General features: G+C 40.4%; 2 protein-coding genes across 2 annotated transcripts in view; both read left to right on the top strand.

The window, feature by feature from the left end:
* LOC121954456 (multimerin-2-like) overlaps window positions 1-15,330 on the top strand; it is a 32,013-nt gene extending 16,683 nt beyond the window's left edge. Inside the window, 13 exon segments of the mRNA XM_042501956.1 lie at window positions 2,428-2,645; window positions 2,648-2,675; window positions 8,705-9,162; window positions 9,648-9,732; window positions 9,735-9,844; window positions 9,929-10,087; window positions 10,089-10,403; window positions 11,462-11,564; window positions 11,567-11,824; window positions 12,042-12,238; window positions 12,240-12,558; window positions 13,197-13,249; window positions 13,251-15,330. Coding sequence (XP_042357890.1) covers window positions 2,428-2,645; window positions 2,648-2,675; window positions 8,705-9,162; window positions 9,648-9,732; window positions 9,735-9,844; window positions 9,929-10,087; window positions 10,089-10,403; window positions 11,462-11,564; window positions 11,567-11,824; window positions 12,042-12,238; window positions 12,240-12,558; window positions 13,197-13,249; window positions 13,251-13,589 — 2,642 coding nt within the window. The 3' untranslated portion in view covers window positions 13,590-15,330.
* A 1,588-nt stretch (window positions 15,331-16,918) lies between these two features.
* LOC121954774 (prolyl-tRNA synthetase associated domain-containing protein 1-like) lies at window positions 16,919-20,726 on the top strand. Its single transcript, XM_042502469.1, has 4 exons — window positions 16,919-17,129; window positions 18,947-19,072; window positions 19,183-19,272; window positions 20,071-20,726. Exons 1-4 carry the CDS (start codon window positions 17,049-17,051, stop codon window positions 20,281-20,283), a joined length of 510 nt encoding a protein of 169 aa, XP_042358403.1. The 5' UTR covers window positions 16,919-17,048; the 3' UTR covers window positions 20,284-20,726.
* The last annotated feature ends 1,652 nt before the right edge of the window (window positions 20,727-22,378 follow it).

The following is a 22,378-nucleotide window of genomic DNA, read 5'->3' as shown; positions in this document are numbered from 1 at the left end:
CATAGCTGTTTACGTGGCTGATGAAATTAATATTCCACTTAAATGCTCATTCACATGCAGCCGTGCTGACTCCAGTTAATGTTTCCTAACATGAAGTTTATCACGTCAGATTATGGAGACGTGGAACGGCTGGAGCCACTTCTGCAGCTTTGCACAGCCTCCTTCTTTCATTTCTTTACCATCTTCTTGAAAAACTCGGTGTTGCAATATTTATGCATACCCAAAAACCTGTTGATGTCAAAAATTGTCATGATGTGGAAGTGTTTCAACCAGAAATGAAGGCCTTTTTTGAGGGGGGGCATTTCTCCTTCAGCTTTGCAAACTTTTGCTTGAACCTATTAATGAAAACACGGAGACCTCAGCGTAAACAGACGAGAGGCTGTGTGCTGCAAACTGCGCTACAACCCCAGTTTAGGGGCGTATTTTGAATAATAATAACTTTATTTATATAGCACATTTAAAAACAGAGTTTGGTTTTTTTTTTTAAAAAAAAGCAAAGCAGGAACATAGACGACAAAACAACAATGGAAAGCCAAACAGCCCTAACACAAGAAAAAAGTTAGGATAAAATTAAAATCAGAGGACATATAATCCAAGATGTAAAATCAAAATATAAAACCATACAAAGACATAAAAGAAAAACAACAACAGAAGCAATAAAGCCACAAATAAAATGAAATAAAATAAACAAAACAGAAATTAAACATGTAAAATAAATAAAAATAATAATAATATAAAAAAGAAATAAAAAGACTACATCACATAAAAATAAGTCTATAAAATTGTCTTTTAAGAAGTGATTTAAAGAGAAGAAATCTATTAAAACCCAAATAATACTGGCATATCCCAAATGTCATAAATGGAAATGTTTCATAAAAAAATGTAATTTGCAGAATCCAAAGAGAATATGCTGTTTACATGAACTGCATTAAATTCGTCATATTTGTAATAATAGTGGAATATTAGCATGCATGTAAATGTGGCCACTATTATCATAAAAATGCACATTATAGGCACTTTAAAACTAGAGTGGCTGCCACGAGGCTTAGCCACTTCACTCTGTCTTTTTAGAAAACGTTTTTTGTTCTCAGCCGTAGAGTTGAAAACGCTGAAGGAAACAGATTCGATGACGCTGCAGGACTTCCTCCTCGTTTTTGTTTCATCTCCAGTGTTGCAGCAGGAGCTTTGGTGTGATTCTGCCCTGTGCGCTGACTGCAGGTCACTGATATGGAGCTCCTTGTTCCTGCTGTCGCTCTGACTGCAAGTTTTAACAATGAACTCTGAAATCCCCAAATACATCAGCCTGTTTCCCATCAGCCCCCTCTGTCTCACTCTCTACCTGTCTGTCTGACTTCCTGTTGAGCTCTCTGTTTCTCAGCTCATTTCGACAAAGCTTCATTGGTTCGATTTTTTTAAAACACGTGACCAAGGCATAAACATGGTAAAGTGAATAATAAATGTCAGTATACAAAACTGATATATACAAATCACTCAATATTTCTAGAAAGTCTGGATCTATGCTGCAAAATTAAGGAGTCAAAGGAGTGTCAAAAAACCTGTAAAAGAATAAGAACATAAAAGAAGGAATATAAAGAGTAATAAATAAAAGAATAAATATGTAGATGAATAAAAAAAAAAATGCTAAAATATAAACAAATACATAGAGGATTGAATACATTAAAAACATGTAAATATAGAGAAATAAATAAAAGTACAAAATAAATTCATAAATATACAAATAAAATAAAGAATAATTAATTTCTGATCACATTCATTTGATGTATTATTTATGTTTTTGGGTTTTTTTTCAGAATTTACATACATATTTCTGTATATTCAAGCTTTAAGTGTGCAGGAAGGCCTGCCCAGAGCCAGCTGACTGACAGCTTAAAGGAAATGGCAAAAGCAATCAATAAAATAATGAGGAAAAATAAAGTGATAAAAAATAAATTAAAAAAAATATATTTAAAAAAGAATAAATAAAATAAACTATTAATATGCAATGAATAATATACTTTAAAATATGTATATATTTATAAATGATATATTTTAAGATACTTTTAATGTACTTAAAAATATCTATATTTAAAGAAAAAATAACAAACACATTATTATGCTTATAATTATTCATTTATATTGTATTTTTTGTCTTTATATTTCCACATCTAATTATTCTTTATTCATTTTTATAATGATTTCACATTTTTTCTGAATTTACTGATTTATTCCTCTTTATATCTCCAGTTATTTTCCTTTTCTATCACAAATGTATTGTTTTTTATGGCACTCAAATTATTCTATACTAAAGTTACTGATAAAGTTTAAAGAATACACTGGTGTATTTTTCTAGTTGTTAACAAATACATTGAAAGTCCAGCTACTTTCAGCTTTTTCTCCTCTGAATTTGTGATTTTCTATCATCTTCAGGTTTGCGGCTCCACCAGCAGCTCCACCATCAGCGCAGCGACCCGAACCGAGAGCAGAATGACCATCAGGGGCCGTACGACGCCGGCTACCAGGACAACCAGCAGAACGCCACGCACCCAACACCGGACCCAGAACACGGTCACACCCCTCATCACACATCACACAACGCCAAGAACACACATGACCACCGACCACAGCCCCAACACCCCCACCACACCTCCACCACGGGCAGGGACGCCACCTTCCTGGTGAGTTTTGGTCAAATGTTACTCTGATTTTTACTCGTAGGCAGTATTTTCGCAGTGTGGTATTAAACAACGTTAGTATTTAGTATGTCGTCTTTTTCCTGGCGTCACCAGTCAGCCTCCTCGCCTCCGGGAGGTCAGACAGACACACACTTCCTCCGCAGGAAATCCTCTCTTTCTTCTTTCTTCCATACATTGTGTGTGTGTGTGTGTGTGTGTGTGTGTGTGTGTGTGTGTGTGTGTGTGTTAAGATGACACTATATGAGCCTGCACCTCCTGTGTCACCAGACCACAGCATGTGCATTACATCACACACACACACACACACTTCCTCCGTCCCTCTGTGGAGCTTGTTTGGGGATCAGCCTCACATTCAGGTTCCCACAGTGCTCTTTTCTCTCTGACCTTTGACCTCTCTGACCGGCCAGCATTACATCATCCTTAAAGGAACATTCTGCGTCATCCGTCCCTCCGAGTCAGTTTTTCTGTTCAATTTCAATTTCTATCTTTGCAGTAACAAAATGGTTTCACTTCAAGTCAGCTTCAACAGTCCAAATATTGTGGGAGGATAATCATGCTCTTAAATCTGTGTGTGTGTGTGTGTGTGTGTGTGTGTGTGTGTGTGTGTGTGTGTGTGTGTGTGGATTGCTTTGAAACTGAAGAAACATTTAAAACGTGAAGATTTTCAGGCAAGTCTGCAGTTATAAGAATTTTTTTGTGCCTTCGCTCCGGCGATAGCCATGACTGATGGGGTTTTTTGGGGTTTTTTTTTTTTGAGGGGGAGGTTGTCCATCCCTTTGTCCGTCCCATTCTTGTGAACGCAAACAGGAATTTCTTCAAATTTGGCACAAACTTGGACTCAAGAATGATCAGATTAGAATTTGATGGTCAAAAGTCACTATGAAGAATGACTCGAGGGAATTTCTTCAGCTTTTGCACAAACGTTCACGTGGACTCAGTGATAAAACTCATCAGAATTTGGTGGTCAAAGATCCGTCACAGTGACTAAGATGCGTTCATCTCATTCTCTGAAGCATTGACTGTATAAATAATCCACGTAGCTCCTCTGAGCTCCCGGTTTGAAGCCTTGAGTTCGGCATTTTGGCCATCAGCCAGACCTCTCTCCAGCGCTGACACCGCGTTCAATAGGCGCTGACAGGAAATGACGTATAGTGGATGCATAAGTTAATATAGCTGATCTATTTCAGCGATGTATCACTCTCTTATTTCTAACGTGTCAGCTGCACAGTTTGCAGCTCTGAAACTTTAAACTTGATGCAGCAGATTTAAACGTTATAATCAAGAACTACGTTTAGGTTTGACACTGTCCCGTAATGAAGGAAACATAACAATCACTAGTTTTTTGACAAATCAAAGTGAAATTAACTTTACGAACTGAATAATATCTGTGATAAAAATACCACGAGACGAATCAGCTGTCATATAATAGCAGCATAAAAACAGACTGCAGCAAATCAGAACTAAGCATAGAAACATAATAAATGGTTACGGTTCGGTATGATTTTAAGGAATCCTTTCTAATTGTGTTAAATTAACATCATCCTGATGAAGAATATAGAGAGAACTGTTGATGTATGATGCAATCTGTGTTTTTAAAGAAGCTTCTTTTAGAGTCACTGTTGACAAATTGACCCGAAAACATCACGGACACATTCGGTCGTTCATCGAGAGTCACAGCAGGGAGAGTGACGCTCCTCAAAGAAGCTGTGAAAGACGCTTTTCAGCTGATTTCAAGTTTAATCTCAGATCATAACCTGCTCCTGACCAGGTTAAGACACCCAAGTTACCATGGCGATCTAGGCGGGTCAAAAGAGAGCCACCTTCGTAGTACAGGAAACCCTGGATTTAGACTTACATAGCTAAGGCAGTAATCTGGCTTCCTGCTGCAACCCTCAGTTCATTTGTAATTATTTATTTCAAAAATATTACTTGAAAAAATCTAGAGGTATTTAATAATGTGGTTATTAATTTTGTTTTGTTTTTTGTATCACAGGAGATGAATGTTTAGTTAAAAAAAACAAAAAAACAGTGGGGTTGAAGGGATGTTTGGCGTGAAACTGAAATTAAATTTTAATTAAATTACATATTAAGCGAAGAAACCTGTCGATAATCATTGAGGTCCTCAGTCTCCTCGGTTTTCTCGTGCCGTCTCCTCCACAGTTTGTTGTCTCTGTTTCCCCACGAGGCTCATTAAAGTGTCGTCTTACCTTTTTAATTGTGACATTTACAACAAAAACCAGGAGAAGAAAACAGAGCCACAGTTGTGCAGCAGACGCTGTTTTGTCCGAACAGGAAGTCGACTCGGCTCCGGCTCCGTAAATCACACTGACAGTCATTAGATAGAAACACTGCCAGCTGACCGGGGCGTGTTGGATTTTAACCACCAAACGCCCCCGCAGCACCGCCCCTCCCGCCCTCCTCCCCGCAGCTGGAGGTGACCTGGAACTTCCTGTCGCAGCGTGGCCTCACTGTACCGTGACCTTTGACCTCAGGACCCTGCAGCATGTGGGAGAGTTTGGTTATGTCGTAATGAAAACAGGTTAAGATGATGAAAGTGTGTGTGTGTGTGTGTGTGTCTGGACTGTGTCTCTAGAGGAGAGTGACAGCAGTGACCTGAGGCAAACACACACTCATGTTTGTGTTTCTATACCTGTGGGGACCCTCGTTGCCAGGATACATTCCTGACCCCCTTCACCCTAAACTGAACCTCAACCTGACGTGAGGTCTGAACCTTCAAACGGCTCTTTGAAGACGGGAACACTAGAGAAAACGTTCTTACTTCTTAAAAGTTCAATTCCTAACTTTTTCCTTAGAAAAACTCTAAAAACCAGAGCTGACGAGCTAAAATAAGCTGTGATAAAAACAACAGGAACTGCAGATTAAAAAACTGCGGATCAATAGCCAGACCAGATCTTTTAGCTCCCTCCATCAACTCTCTCCAAGATCTCCCACCATCCCAGAAAACTCTGAGCTCTCAAAGCTGCTTGAACTACAGGTTATAAATTGCTTGTACCGTCACTGAATCAAGCGCTGATTAAAACTATAAAAACGGTTAAAACTATGAAGCACGTTAAATACTTAAGATCACGTTACTGCTCCTATTTCCTGTCTAAATTGTTTGTAGAAATCCATTTTAATGCCTTGTTTAGCTTTAACTCACTGAGTGCCAGTGATGTATGTATATTTCAGTGTGTTTTTTGCGGCTGGCACAAGGGGGCGCTCTCACGCTCCCTGTGTGTAATTTTGGGGCTGCTGGGATTTGTAGTTTTAGTACAAAAGACGGTAGTTCAAAGCATGAAGTGGAGTAGCCGGGATCAGAGAGCAGAGTGATCTGTACGGAGGTGATTCAAAACTACAGCAACGAAGCAACAAAGCTACATCAATTCAATATCGGCATAAAATGCCCCCCAACGGAGAGGGTCAAGTGGCCAGTTTCGCCAGCAGACGCTTGAAGAAACTCTCATGGATCTCAATCGGAAACAAGGTGCAAACAAACGTTTTTTTCCATGACGAAAAAGAGAGTTTCTTCTTTCATTTGAGCTATTCAGCGTTTTCAGAGTCTTTGTACAAAATATTATTTGGGTCTTGAAATTTGACTCAAAATGGCCAGAAAAGATGGCACAAGCTACTTTACGTTATATAATAGGGCAGGCGCTCAATGAGTTAATAGCAAAAGAAAAATGTGAACAGGAGAAACAAACTAAGCAGCGGTGATAAAATATAAACCAGCGGTCTGATACTAAGTGGCGTCTTTCTCTCCTAAAATGTTCTCAGAAACATGTTTTATCTCACAGATTATCTGTGATATGAGATTGTTTCCTGTTGATAAACAGCCAAGCTCACATTACGTCACCCGTCACTGAAAGTGTTAATTGGTCTTCTACGGTGCAGTGCATTCTGGTAGTTGTAGGTTTTCTACTTCTTTAGCTAAAGCCAATCCCGCAGTCTTTTTTCTCTGTTTTCTCTGGTGACGTAGTAGTTTTTACTGCATAGACAGACTTGTAAGTCTGCTGTCTGTTACTTTCAGAGTTGTCTTTATAGTTAGATAACAGACTTACCGGCCCTTTGCTGAAAATATTTTTCCTGACAAATGTTCCTAACATGGATAATGGAGGTTGTTGCACTGAATTATTCAAGAATAAAGCCTCTAAGTTATAAATACTTGAAGAATTGTTTCTGCGGCACACCAAACTTTGCTTTCCACTCATCAAACGACATCAGATTGTGATACTTATACATGTCTTGTTCAGTCAGACTTGTTTAATGAAAAGACCATCTTTCCAGCAGTGAAATACTCCTTCACATGAAAGCAGAAGTACCAGTGTCTAAGAAATCCTCGAGAAATGCATCCTCACAAAGCAGGGCTGGTTTTTCTGTCACTACAAAAAGTTGATTTTTTAGAGTTTCGTTGGTCTCCCAGGACTCCCACGCTACAAACATATGATGATTTTAAAGATGCATTGCCGTAGATTAAATTACTCAACAGTGCATAAAGGAGATAAAAGTAGCACTAAAATGCAACATACACATTCATGTGGCAGAAATATTCATCTAAAAACATCTATATTGTAGTAAAACATTGATAAAGGACATTGTACTGCACTTTGAATTGAAGTTTTAAATGCAGATTTTTTACTTGTCGTGGACTACTTTCACAGTTTGGTTTGAGGACTTTCGCTGGTCATAAAGTCAGAGATAAATGGAAACTTTAATTCGACCAAGCAGCTGCCGCTGAAGTTTAAAAACGATTTTTAGCATTAAAAGGGTTGCATGTTTGAAACGGCTCCTACTTTCTCATTTAGAGCCTCTGGATCAGCAGGACAGATAAATAGCAGGAAATGTAGGCACAGTTGGGTTTGTTTCCAGCTCCAGAAATAACAACAACATGCAGGATCAGATGGATCTGCGGAGCCCCGAGGCGTCTCAGACCTCCGATGAATGAGGTCCAGCTGGAGGGCCGCAGCGTCCTGCGGTCCGAGTTTTGTTCTGGCTTCACTCTGTCTGTCTCTACTGAACCAACAGAAACAAACTGTGAAAACGCATCTAATCTCTGAGCATCTCTCCTGCTGGAAACTCAGCTTGTGTCAGTTTTGAGTCTCTGACAGCCCCTCTGCGTGTCAGCAACATCAACATCAGTGTTTTGGGAGGCCTCGCAGCCATTTAGGCGTTTTAGTTCCCCTGCTGGGGTGTTTTCCAGGCGCTGTGCTGTGCTGTGTTTATGTTCCAGTTTGGAAACTGGTTCCATTTTAGAGCGGAGCCAACCAACTACTGGTCCCCAGAGAGCCATGAATCACCAGGGAGTGTGTTGAGATTAGCGTTGTGTTTTTGTGAACGTGGGTGGTTGTAAGAAAAGCTGTCTGCAATCATATTTCTATTTTAGCTCCACTAAAAAAATCTGGTTCATATTTTCCCACAAAATTAATCCCATTATGGTGATCTGTCCGCAGTTTTTTTAGTGAGCAGCAACTGTTTTTTAATGGGGACAAATAGTTTTAGTGAGCAGTGGATAGTTTTTGGTAACAGCTGATAGTTTTTAGTAACAGCTGATAGATATTTGTGAGCTACTTATAGTTTTTAGTATGCAGCTGATAGCTTTTTAGTGAGCAGCAGGTAGTTTTAAGTATGCAGCTGATAGCTTTTTAGTGAGCAGCAGGTAGTTTTAAGTATGCAGCTGATAGCTTTTTAGTGGGCAGCTTACAGCCATTAATATGCAGCCGATAGCTTTTTAGTGGGCAACTTATAGTTTTTAGTATGCAGCTGATAGCTTTTTAGTGGGCAGCTTACAGCCTTTAATATGCAGCCGATAGCTTTTTAGTGGGCAACTTATAGTTTTTAGTATGCAGCTGATAGCTTTTTGTGTGGGCAACTTATAGTTTTCAGTATGCAGCTGATAGCTTTTTAGTGAGCAACAGGTAGTTTTTAGTAACAGCTCACAGTGAGCAGCTTCAGATGGATTTTTTAAAAATCTGTAATTAAATGGTTTTTTTTTTGTTGTTTTGTTTTATTTTCAGTCGTAGATGTGGTGGAGGATGCCCTCCCGTACCCAGAAGCCCCTGCTGCCCTTCCGGTCCCCCACATGATGGCCTTGGTCATGTCCCAGCTGCAGCCGGTCCTGGAGGGCTTCAACCGCTCCCTGGAGCACCTGAGCCAGCAGGTGGGAGACCTGGCCCGTGACGTAGCCCAGCTGAAGAGCAGCCAGCTGCAGGCGGAGCTGCAGGCGGAGCTGCAGGCGGAGCTGCAGGCGGGGCCCCCGGACCCCTCCGAGCTCGACAAAGCTGCAGAGGAGCCTCTCAATGACAAACTGGATGAGGCGTTTCAGCACATCGGGGAGATCCGGAGACAGATCGAGAGCCAGCGGATGGACATGGAGAGCAGGCTGCACTCCCAGCATGCAATGCTGCACTACAACCTCACCAGCTTTAAGACGGACATCGACATGAAGCTGAAACGCCACCAGAAGATGCTGCAGGTCCGTAAACAACAGGGACAGTTCTCTAATGAGGATCAGTGATGATTACTTCAGTATTTATATCTCTCTCAATTTTCAGTTCATGAATTCATCATTTACTTCATGCAATTTTAATCAGATGTTTCCAGAAAGTAGAGCCAAAATTTAAATTCTCTGATCAAAACTCAGCCTTTCAAAACTGTTTTTAATGTGTGAAATAATATTGTATATATCTTATTGCTCCTTTGTATCATTGTTTTTAACCTAAGTAAAGTTTTTTTGAAAACCATGAAAAACACTCTAAAAAATAAATGTATTGTTATTATTATTATTATTATTACAATTTCAAATAATTACAAAAGATTTTTTATCTTTCTCTGGTAGGCAGAAAAGAAAACTTCAATCTTTTTTGTGCCACCATGTTCTTGAAGCTGTAACCAGCAGATTTTACGTGTTAATGATGATAAACGCCATCACAGCAGTTTAACGCCTGTCTCTGATCTCAGGTCAGCCTGCAGGCCATGAACGCCACACTGACGGAGCTGAAGCTGGACCAGGATCAGACCGCTGAGGATCAGATGGACGATCAGCCCCCCCTCCCTCCCTGCCTCCCCCTCACCTGCTGCCGCAGCACACGGACACCTCGGTGCTCTGGGAGGCCATCGAGCGGCTGGACAACATGGTGGTCAACAACACGGTGAAGGTGGGTCAGACTTTTTTTATAAACAGCAACCAGAGAAATTATATGTAAATTAACAAATAAATTCTTCATCATGTTGCTGCGCAGGTGGACGGCCTGATGATGGAGGACGTGGACGTGACCTTGGGGGACGTGCAGCAGCAGCTCAGGCGGGACGTCAAGGATCTGGAGAAGGAAATCAACCGGACGGCCCGGACCACTCAGATCCAGTACATGGAGACGGGGCTGGAGGTAGAGGCCGCGAGGGGAGGTGGTGCTGAGGCAGGTGGGCGAGCTGACGGGGAACCTCAGCCAGCATGGCGTGCGGCTGCATCACTTGGACTCGGACGTGGACTACCTGTTCGACGCCATCTACCAGCAGCACAACTCGTCCGTAGACTGCGACTGTAAAGGGCTGAAGGCTGCAGTGGCTCGACTGGAAAGGGGCGTGGCCAACGTGACAGAACTGGCCAATGAGAACAGATTAGCCCTGGATGAGGAGAGCGAGGGAGGGGCGGGGCAGTGGGGTGCGTCCGGCGAATGGGAGCCGGCGGTGGAGGCGCTCCAGCGTGACCTCCAACAGGTATGAAGAATAAACTCTTTAAAAATGTTTAAACTAAAGACACTGACATGTCAAAAGTGCTTAATGTTGAATTTTAACTGGAATAGAAAGTTTCTATTGAATTCAGCTTTAAGCACCTGCTATCAACAGTCGTGTCGCGTCAAAGTCAGTTCTCACTTAATTGGTATTTTACTACTTATTTTTATTTATTTTTTTTTAGAATTTTATTCTATCTGACTGCTCTGGAGCACAGTCGAATTCATTGTTTCTTTGTTGCTAATTCTATTCTATAACCTGCATCAAAAAAGTTTTCCTCCTGTGTCGTTTTTTTAAACATAAAAATAAAAATATATATTTGTGTTTCTTTGCCAGCGATCGCCACGGCTGGAGACTTTATGTTTTTGGGTTGTCCATCCGTCTCATAAATGCAATATCTAAAGAAGGGAATTTCCACAAATGTGCAAATGCGCTTAAGAATAAAATGATAAGAATTTGGTGGTCAAAGATCAAGGTCACAGTGACCTTGCGCAGCAGCAGCCAGCAGCCATAGCCGCAGCCGCAGCCGCAGCAGCAGCAGCAGCAGCAGCAGCAGCAGCAGCAAGCAGCAGCACTGCAGCCGTAGCCGCAGCAGCAGCAGCAGCAGCAGCAGCCAGCCGTAGCCGCAGCAGCAGCAGCAGCAGCAGCAGCCGCCGCCGCCGCAGCAGCAGCAGCAGCAGCAGCAGCAGCAGCAGCAGCCGCAGCAGCCGCAGCAGCAGCAGCCGCAGCAGCAGCAGCAGGGGGACTCTCAGTCAGATACTGATCGGAGGAAAAAGTGACAGATGAAAACTGTGTCTGCTACCTGAGTGGCCCACAGAGGCGGTAATTCTAGTTTTAAACATAAAAGTGTATATTTGTGTGAAGGTTTTTGTCTGCAGTAGGAACCGGCGTGCTCTGAGCTGACCACAGACAGGAAGTCAGACAGTATTTAGGGCTGCACTTACCTGTTGTTTTTTTTGGCTCTGCAAAGAAAAAATCAGAGAAATACAAATTTTACTTTGAGATTAAACATCCTGTTTCCTTCTCTCTTTCTGGACCTGCAGGTGCGGGAGTCTCAGACCTCTATGAACAGTAAGATCAGGACTCTGGAGCAGAGCCTGAGCCAGCTGAGCAGCTCGGTGACGGTCGGTCTGGCCGAGGTCTCCGGCTGAAGGACGCGGACACGAAGCTGTTGGGGGACATGCAGCGCCTGTCCGCCTACTTTAACTCTCTGCTGAAAGACGCCATCAGGCACAGTGCCGTGCTGGACCTGCTGCTGGGGGAGGAGGTGCTGGAGTTCCTGGAGTGGCCCGTCGAGGACCAGGAGCAGCACTCTATCCCGGCCCTGAAGGAGGAGCTGAGGCTCCTGCAGGAGCAGCTGAGAGGACATGACAAGACAATCACATCCCTGCTGGGCGACAAACCAGGTAAGAATTACCAGGAAATGTAAAACAACAAAAAAAAATACTGCTAAGTGGACTTTAAAGGTACAAGTACACATCAAAGAACATACTATACTATGATATTTTTATATTTTTTTAAATTACAGACCTCGATCTGATGTTTTTATGGTTCTTTGAACATCGTGCTTTAACCCCCAGCTCCCGTTTTTAAGATTATATTCTTGTCTCCTTCTGCTCCCAGAAGACAAAGAGGAGGTGCCATCTGCTGATCAGCCCTCCCACCTCCTCCCTGAAGACTGGCTCCCTGGCAGCATGAGGAGGAGCAGCGGTGGAGTTCCAGCAAGGGAACGGCAGCTCCTCCTTCACCCCGGGGGGAGGCATCCGGGGCACGGAGGAGACGGCAGCGACCTGTGGAACCTGGAGAAGACGGTGGAGGAGGGAGCTGGAGCTGAAGGTGCGCCAGCTGGAGGAGAAATCCCGTAACGCTTCTGCTGAGAGGGAGGCGCCGCCCAGAGGCGTGGAGACGAAACTGCAGGCAGAGGTGATGTGGCTGAAGAGAGGGCTGGAGGAACATCTGAGGGTGTTCAAGAACGTCTTCAGTAACGCTGACGTGCTGGCCGGGTCCGACGCCACGCTGGAGCTCGATAAACTGTGGCAGCTGGTGAAGAACAAAGACGGGAAGAAAGAGAAGAAGAGAGGAGGAGGAGGAGGAGGAGCGGGAAGAGGAGAAAACCATCGGAGCAGGAGGGATTCATCGGGTGAGTGCAAATTCAACTCAGGATGGTTCTCCTGAAGGAGTAAAAAGTTAAAGAATGTAAAAAGAAAAAATAATAATAATTAAAATAGTGTAGTATGTTGTCAAAAATAACCCAATTTGGCTCTGAGAAAAGATAAAAGATAGAGGTCCGCATGCCGGGGAGCTCCCCTTAAAGGATTTTATTCTGCGAAAGAAGTGACGTTTCGAGCTAAAACGTCTTCCTCAGACTTAAGTCGGACTTCTGTCTTTTCACATTTTGGTTTATTTTGGCTCCAGCACCCACTACGGGATGTGCGTGTCTTATTTTTGAACCAATTTGCACAAAAACGTCGTTGTATACGTAGTATGTCGTCGTCAAAAATGACCCAAAATGGGTCAATCTCTCTAAATCTCTATTCTCTGTCGTAAAAAAGTCGTATCGGTATTGAAAAAATAGACAAATATAACGAAAAAGAAGCAAGGATATGTGGAGCTACCTGCTGCATCTACATGTGCTGCGGTCGTCATAGCGACGTGTAGTATGCCATAAAGAAAACTGCAACATTTCTGCAGTCCAGTCTGTACTAAAATCGAATAAAAAAACGAAGCTTCCCTTGTTCAGACTCCTGATCCAGCTTTTCTCCTCAGGTCTGGGTCCAGTGCTGTCCAGCCTATCAGGAGGCTCCCTGCTGCTCACGGCCGGATCTCCTCTGCGCGACTCCCAACGGCGTCATCGCGTTTGAAGCGTCACTGAACCAGGGTCAGTTTTACTCTGACGCCGGCACCTTCACAGCTCCAGTGAACGGGATCTACCTGTTCGTCCTCACCATGGACCTGAGGCCGGGCCCCGCCCGCATGGTCCTGACGAGGGGGTCGGGAGGAGCTCCGGTGTCTCTACACCACCGGGAGGAGGCGGAGACGGGGCCAGTCACCGGCGTGGGCCTCCTGCCGCTGAGGGAGAGGGAGGAGGTGAGGTTAGAACTGAGAGGAGGAGCGTGGACGGAGTCAGAGGACAATGTGTTCACCGTGCTGCTGCTCCATCAGACCACCTGAGGGCGCTGTGGACCAATCAGCTGGCAGACAGACGCTGATCAGAGACTCAAACAAGTCAACGAGAATTTAACGTTTGCTGAATTCAAGATGGTGGAGGTTTTATTCCAAAGCACCTTAGAGATTCATAAAGGGACAAACCGTGCCGATAAACCTGCGGACTGCAGGCTCAGATCTAAAAAACCAAATCTCCAACATGTCAAACTAGAAGACATCTGCGTGAAATTCAACTAAACAAAGATAAAACTGAGTGTCTTCAGTTTTCATGTTTGCCTCTTCTAACTCGCTCTAACAGAAGTGTGTGTTTCCGTCTTCACGTGTGTTTAAGGACACAGCTGGAGTCCTCCTGAGCCGGTTCAGCATGAAGACTGGAGGCAGGGGGACACTTAAACCTGCTCCGCTGAAGCTCCCCGAGTACATTATTAGAGCAGAAATGTAAAAACCAGCTTATTGTACAATAAACTGTTTGACCACATAAATAACCTTAAAAGCACAAATTGTAGTTTTTGTGTTCCTGTTTGCCGAAAAAGACATTTATAATGACGACAAGACTGAGAGTGACGATTAAGTGACTTTTATGACCTTAAAGAGATTCTGACCGACTAAAACAAGACTCCGGACAACTCAAAAATGACTCAAAATGACCACAAACAGATTCAAAACGACGACAGACAGAGACGCAGAACAACACCCAGAACAAAGAGATGGAGAGACTGAAAATGAGTACAAAACTTATAAAGCAAGACTCAAAACACCCAAAACAACTGCAGAGACTCAAAGTGACTAAAAAAAAGATTCAGCACAGTAAAACAGGACCTACAGCAAAACTCAAAACAACCAAAAAAATCTAAAAACAATACCTACAAAGAGATTCAAAACTACTAAAATGAAGCTCAAAATTACTAAAACAAGACAAAAAAATGACTACAGAGATGCAGAACAACACCCAGAACCACTACAAAGAGACGAAGACTCAAAATGACGACAAAACATTTAAAAAAAAGACTCAAAAAAAACTGCAAAGACAATCGACAAGACTGAAATTAGACTAAAAGCAACGTAAAATGACAAATAATTCCAGCACACAACTCCCCCTAAAACGCCCATCTGTTTCTTTTTGTGTTTACATGAAATAAAAGAGATAAAATATGATAATCAGTAATTATTTTTTTTAACTCTGAGTATAGCGACGCTCGCCTTTTCCCCTGTTTGCGGTCTTTATGCTGTCGGAGCCGAACCGCCTTCTTATTTCATCTTCAGAAATCCAAAACAAAGACGTCCGTTTACTGACAGAGCGGTTACAGCGAGGACATAATGAGACAGAAGTGTCTGACATGTTCGCCGATGTGCTGTTGACCTCTAAGTGTCTCTTTAACCTGAAGTCCGCCTGAATAACCTTCAGCTTCCTCATCTTCGTCCTCAGAGACAAACGCGAGCACAGATCAGCTGCTGCGACAGCTTCTGTGTGAGGAGGAAAGTTTCACACGTCTGTAAAAGTCGTCACGTCGTCTGTGTCTTTCAATGTTTGACTTTACATAAAGAAAATATTTGTATGTGTAATGTTTGTAAAGTACCGGCATAAAGAGGTAAAAACACACAGAGCAGTTTATGTATTTATATAAAGGGACAGCTGAGCCGTTTGCTGGTGTTCAAAAAAAAAGTCATGAATGTGTTTAAAAAAAAAGTCAGATTGTAAAACATTTATCGAAACTGTAACTTAATAAAAATGGTTTTATCTACACAAGTTGCAGTATGATCTACGTTTATGGATACTTTTAATTTGAGCGTGACTTTGTCCTGCAGTGGCACCAGAGAAGAAGTTAGGAGGGTTATTTTAAAGTGAAGGGTTCAGCCTCCGGGGAGCCGGAATATATATATATATATATATATATATATATATATATATATATATATATATATATATATATAGATGTGGAGAAACTGTTCTGTAAATGTTTGCTGGTGATTGAAAATAGCTGCTCAGATTGTGTTTTTGTGTGAAAAGCTCTTTATTGTCATTATACAGTGTATAACGAGATTGGAGAGCTTCTCCATTCCTTCAGTGCAAAAGTACAAAAGCTTTTTACAGAATTAAGTACAAAATAGGTAAAAAAAAAATAGCAATAGGAATAAGAATAAAAAAATAGAAATAAAAATAAAAAATAGACTTATATACAGCTATGTACATGGGTGTGGAGGTATAAGTTAAATAATAAATATAAGTAGAGCGACTCGGTGTATTGCACGACATATTGCACAGTATGTGAAGTATATTGCACAGATAGAAAAAGCCTTAAAAGGCATTTAATTCATTAATCTAAAAATAAGGCCTGGATCGTCATTAAAATGTCTTAAATCAATCTTTCAAAAGAGTTAAAATGATAAGACAAAAAAGTAAGTTTAAAAAGTTTTTTTATTTCTGACGTTGCATGGTGACATCTAAAAATAATTGGAAACATTGAAAAATATTTTTGAAAAATAAAATTTCTTAAACTCTTCATGGTGGAAATAATCAAACATACAGACTGAGACACACAAATTCGATAATATAAGTCGCCAATAAATGCTCGATTTTTCCCAATTCTAACCAGAACTAACTTTTTTAGTGGACCAAAAATAAAATGTTTTTATGATACAATAATTATCTTTTTCATCAATTTTTTCTTTCATTTTGGGTTGTTGTAAATAGGTAGGTATAAGGTTCCTTGCCAGATGAGGGGGAAAAAATTCCAAAAAGAAGTTTATAGATAAAAATTATAAGACAACACAACTAAACTTAAAGAAACATGTATTTATTTCATTTTTTTCTTGAGATACTGACACTGGCACCTGACACAGATATCACACACGTGAAACCCAACGTCCTGAAAACTTAGAAAGGTAATAAAATCCTAGAAACATTCTAAAATTTTAAAAACCTAAATCCTAGAAATGTCCTAAAATCTGAGAAATGTACTAAAATCCCAGAAACCTGCTAAATCCAAGAAATGTCCTGAAATCCTAAAAAAAAAATCCTAAAATCACAGAAATGTCCTGAAATCCAAGATACATTCTAAAATCTGAGAAATGTCCTAAAATCCTGGAAATGTCCATAAATTTGAGAAACCTCCTAAAATCCCACAAAAATATATGCACTGGCCTTTTGTCATTTTGCAAAAGTGGCTCAACAAAAAGTACAAAAACAATTCTGATACCATTAGAAACCAACTCTTATTTTATTTTCCAGTTGTTTTTTTTTTTTTTTTGTATCCATTAATTTGTTTGAAATTTGGGGGAGTATAATAAGCCCAGCAGATGGCAGCCTGCAGCAGGAAAAAGCTGCTGCAAACCTAACGAAGAAGAAGAAGACCGTACTTGTCCTCCTTCTTTCTGTCCGTGCAGCTGTTTCTGTCCTGTCCACGCGCGTCCAGCCCTGTTTTAAGTTCATTGATTTTTTAAAAGCACATTTTTAAACATTTAAAGATGTCAGAAGATCTGCGATCGGAGCTGGAGAAATTCCTGCAAACGCTAAACATCCAGACGACCTGCGTGGAGCACCCGCCGGTAAAACTGAAACCCAAAAAATATGTTTGTACATCAGCTGATAGAGTCCAAACTCCTAAATCAATATGAATATTGTGATTGTCTTAAAAGAAAAAATAACATTTAGGATATATTGTAGCTGGGAAATGAATGCATCGCAGGAATATTCCACACAACTTTCTGTCAACAAAACTCTATTGAATCCCGTTTGAAAACCACATTTTTAGTTTTCTTTGCTTACTTTAAATTGTTAATAAAGTTCAAAAATGTTTTTGGAGATCCTACATGAAATTTTACAATGCACACTTTAATTCGGCGTTATCTAATACCCTGAAATACACTTATTGTTGTGCTGTTTTAGCTGTGGGATTGATGTGTTTTTACGACAACATTACACTGTTCATGGACACGTAGACGCATTACAAAGCTGTCATTTGAATTGAATCAGAGGTACACTGCCTGTTACTTATATGCCGAATTTACCATGAGATTAATGGAAGCAGAAGTGTTTTGGAAATTTGTTCCTGCAGTGATGTATTTGTGCAGAGTGAACAAGATAATTTAAAAAGCGATACGTTTTTGAATGGAGTCTGGGCTGACAGTCTCTAAACTTAAAAAGTTTCCTATCAGCGATACTTCGACGATTGTTTTCTTAAATGCAAATCTATTTATTACTTAAAACTTCACCACCTTCCTGGATGTTTTTAAATGCACAATTTAATTTTAATTAACTTTGTTTTGTAGATATTAGCTGGTGCACAGTGAACTAAAAAGAAAACCTAATTGAAATGGAAAGAAAGGTTTTGTGCAATCCCTGTTACAGTCTGTGGTGCAGTCCTGAGTTTCTGGTTTTAAGAAATATGAAACCTTTCTGAACAAAGTGTACAAATAGTTTTGTATAACCTGTCTGACACGTTTGTGCTGCAGGAGCCTGCTGTGACCTGCAGGTGGCGCTGACAGATTGTTTATGTCTGCTGTGCACCTGTAAAGTTATCCTGCTTCTTACATATTTTTCAATTTGATCTTAGTTTCTCTGTTCCTCTCTGATTATTGTCGTTTTCCTATAATTTTATGGAGTTTTTGACGTTTATTAAAATCCTTTATTTAGTAATGAATATCCTCAAAATGCACAACAGTTATTAAAAATTTGGTTGTGAAATGTACAAACATTGTCAAAACATCAGTAATGTTGTTCTTGTTTAAAGCATTACGTGTAACTCAGCATTTAAAAAGACTAATAGATGAGCAAAAATAAGAAAGATGTGATGTAGAGTTTGTATATTTTTGAAAACAATTAGCCAACTTGTAATTTAACAATTTCTATTAAAAACATGAAGAAAATAAAATGGGCAGTTTAAGATTAACTGAACTGCAAATTGGCATTAGTTTAAAAAAAAACAACAACAAACAAACAAAAAGTACAAAAAAATTACCTGAAAATTAGCACACAAAAAACAGAGTAAAGTATAATTTTAAAAAATTATCTTTTTTTTAAAGAGGATATGACCTGAAAAATATGTGCTTTAAAAGTGATAATAATTCTGTAGCGTAATTTTAAATGTTTTATTATGGTACATGTAGTTTTCTTGACATTTTTAATTTTCTAAATTGACTATTTTCTTTGAGTTTGCGTGACATTTCAAAGAATTCAAACCAAATTTGAACACGGCACAAAAAGTGATGACGATACAGGTTTCAAACGCTTAAATATGTCGACACTGCATATTTTAATTTATGAAACCTAAAATGATGAGAAGATTTATCAGGTATTATCTTCAGAGAAGACGATGAATGCCTGACATTAGAGCTGATTGAAGAGCAGTATTTGGTGGCTGCAGGTGTTCACGGTGGAGGAGATGATGCCTCACCTGCAGCAGCTGAGCGGCGCCGTCTCTAAGAACCTCTTCCTGAAGGACAAGAAGAAGAAAAGCCTGTGGCTGGTGTCGGCTCGCCACGACCGCCAGGTCAGCTCGCATCTTACATCCGCCATCGATTTCATCCATCCGACCTCTGACCTTTACACCCTCATGTTTTTTTTCTTCTGTGTCCCATAATCCTCTCTGTTCGTCCGCAGGTGAACCTCAACGACCTCGCCAAGAAACTCGGCGTCGGCAGCGGCAACCTGCGCTTTGCAGACGAGGCGATCATGTTGGAGAAACTGAAGGTGAGAAGTGGTTCAAACGAGAGCTGTGAAACAATCATTTAAAATTAGATTCTTCTTTTTTTTTTTTATATGTTTACGATTCCATTATTTTACATTTCAGAACAGTTTAAAAGTGCAGATTAATCATTTAAGACCTGAGAGAATTAGCTTGATTTATTTTTATTATTTATTTTTTTAAAAGTAAAAAAGCTCGTAAGGAATTACCCTGAAATCAACAAGACTTAGTTTTTTTTTTAAAGTACATGGAAATTAGTTTTAAAAAACAAAATAAGTCAAACAAGACTTGGAAAACGTGCTGAGAATTATAATAATTCTCTAACAAAATGTTAGTAATGTTATGTAATTGTGAAAACTACAAATATAAATTTTTAGTTGAAAATGTGGTCTGTTCCAATAAATTAAAAATAAAAAATAATGAAAAATTTATATAAGCATGAATATTTTTTTCATTATTTTTTATTTTTAATTTATTTCTTTATTTTTATTTTAATTTAATTAATTTTTTCTTTCTTTTTTTAACTATTTATTTATTTATTTACATGATTGAAAGGTCCTCATGTTCATCCGGTTGTGTATTTTGGTTTTGTACGTTCAAATAAACCAATAAAAAGAAAACTACACAAAAATATCACAAAATGAACAGCTGTTTTCACATTTTCTAACCGGTCGCTCCAGCTGCTCCCACCATCAGAGGACTGCTGTCCCCATATTTCATGAACCAGTACAAACTGGTCCGGGTGTGCGGTTAGTTCTGGTTTCTGCTGTGTCGGTTCAGTTCCTCTGTGCGTCCCCCCTCAGGTGGGTCAGGGCTGTGCCACGGCTCTCGCTCTGCTCTTCGACAAAGACCAAAGTGTGAAGTTTGTTCTGGACCGGGATCTGGTGGAGGGCGGCCACGAGATGGTCTACTTCCACCCCATGACCAACGCCGCCACCATGGGGCTGCGACCAGATGACCTGCTGCGCTTCCTCAAAGAGACGGGACACGAGGCCGTCCTGGAGAGCTTCGAGTAGGACGGGAACTTTGACCTGAGCTGGGGTCAAGAGCTGGACCCGGGTCTGCAGGGATCAAACTGGACATGAAAATAACCTGCAGAGGCAGATATGAACTTATTCTGCTCCAAAGATTTAAAAGAAAATGATCAAATGCAACACAGAAGCGTGACGAGGAGCTTTTTTTAGTCACATAAATTCAAACACTGTAAAATTATGATTTAAACACAGAAAGAAATAACGTTTTACAGCTCTTCCAAAACTCGTTTCTGTTTTTATGGAGTTGTCAAAATGTTGAAGATTTATTTAACAGACTTTTTTAGTCAAAGACAGAGACATTTATTTTGGGACACTGAGCAGAAGACCACTTTCTGATTTCTTAATTGTTTTATATTTGTCATGTTCATGTCTCTCTGTTACTCTGTGACCTTTTCTTTATTAAAGGAGCAGACTGTTTGGTTTTACATGTCTTAGTGTAGTAAATATTAATAACACGGTGCAGATCGTTTTCAAATTGTCATCAGTTTGTAGATTGATATCCATTCATGCAGCCTTAAAAAAAATAAACTGCCAGAGACTATAAACCTGCCAAAATAAATGTTCAAACAAGAAGTCAAGGCCCCGACACTTATTTATGATTGGCAAGAATGCAAGAAACATTTTTTTTTTTTAAATGTATGTGATTAACAATTAAAAAAAACCCACATAATTATTAACATAGTATTAATATAGTGATTCATTTTTTATTCCATTAAAGGATCTATACGTCCTCGATCAATGAGTGTAAGTATGAAATTACATTATTGGAATAAAAGTACAAGTACCTCAGTTTTATATTTAACTATAGTACTTAAGTAAATGTACATAGTTTCAGTCCACCACTGTAATAATCTGTCTGTGGACCGAAGTATAGGCTGACAGCATTTCCGTTTTTGTGCTCTTACTTTGACAGTCCCCTCGGAAGTGGTGTGTGTTGTCGGTGTGTCGGTGTGTCCGTCAGTCTGCAGGTAAGAGAGCTGACGCAGCTTTAATGAGAGCAAACAAACGGAGCTGCCGCTAATCTGACGTTTCTCTCTTTAAACTGCACCTGCTGCGCGTTTACTGCGCGCGTGCGTGCGTGCGTGCGCGTTGCTCCCCGCGTGCACGTTGAGGCTGCACGTGCACGTCACATTCATCGTCCATCTTTCTGCTGCCGTGAAAGTGAAGCTGCTGGTGTTTGAAGCTGCAGGCAGGGTTTGCTCTGCGGATTTTCCCCTGTGTGTGTGTGTGTGTGTGTGTGTGTGTGTGTGTGTGTGCGCGCGCGCGTGTGCGTGTGTGTGCGCGTGCAGTCAGGATGGTGCTGATTGTTGTTTTTTTGTTTGTTTTCTGCTTCTGACAAACGACTTCAGCTTAAAGTGTCAAAGCTAGCCTGGTTGTGAGGATTTTAAAGGACCATTCTGAAAGTTTTCACCTCCTCAGACGCGTTTTATTTAGAGGTTAAAAAACAATTAAAACTATTAAAGGGTTAAACTGAAGTTATGAAACTAAAACTAGACTTTTATTTTGGATCATACTTTTATTTTGTTTTCCAAACACTGAATCACTGCAACCCAATTTAAATAAATAAAAAGTTATTGAATGTTTGGGATGAAAATATGAGCAGTTTCAGAACTAAAGTGGGTCTAACTCATAAACACAGACTCTGTGTGTGTGTGTGTGTGTGTGTGTGTGTGTGACGATCTCTCGCTCTCTCTCTGCATTCTTAATGAGTGTGTATTGTTGCATTGTTGTGTAAAATTAGCAAATGAATAAGCGTTACATAATGACGCTCAGTTCCCAGACATTCTTTCACACGCTGTGTGTGTGTGTGTGTGTGTGTGTGAGTGTGTGTGTGTGCGCGTGCCCCTGTTGTTGTTGTTGTTGTTGTTGTTTTCGTACAAAGACATTTTGTTGGAAAAGTCCTGTGTGGGAAAATGTATGAAACATGATAGCTGCCACTGTGCCAACAGGCAAGGCACTGCAGTCACCTTTAAACATGATACTTTAAATATTTAAACCTTCGACCGTGAGCACATTCGTGCAATTTATCCTAAAAACACGTGTAAAAAGTCAGAGAGCAACTTGGTAAGAAATGTTC

This window comes from Plectropomus leopardus, chromosome 15, assembly GCF_008729295.1.
Source record: "Plectropomus leopardus isolate mb chromosome 15, YSFRI_Pleo_2.0, whole genome shotgun sequence".
Lineage (NCBI taxonomy): Eukaryota > Metazoa > Chordata > Actinopteri > Perciformes > Serranidae > Plectropomus > Plectropomus leopardus.
Note: the sequence above shows the minus strand (reverse complement) of the source record. Positions and strands in the feature narration are given on the sequence as shown.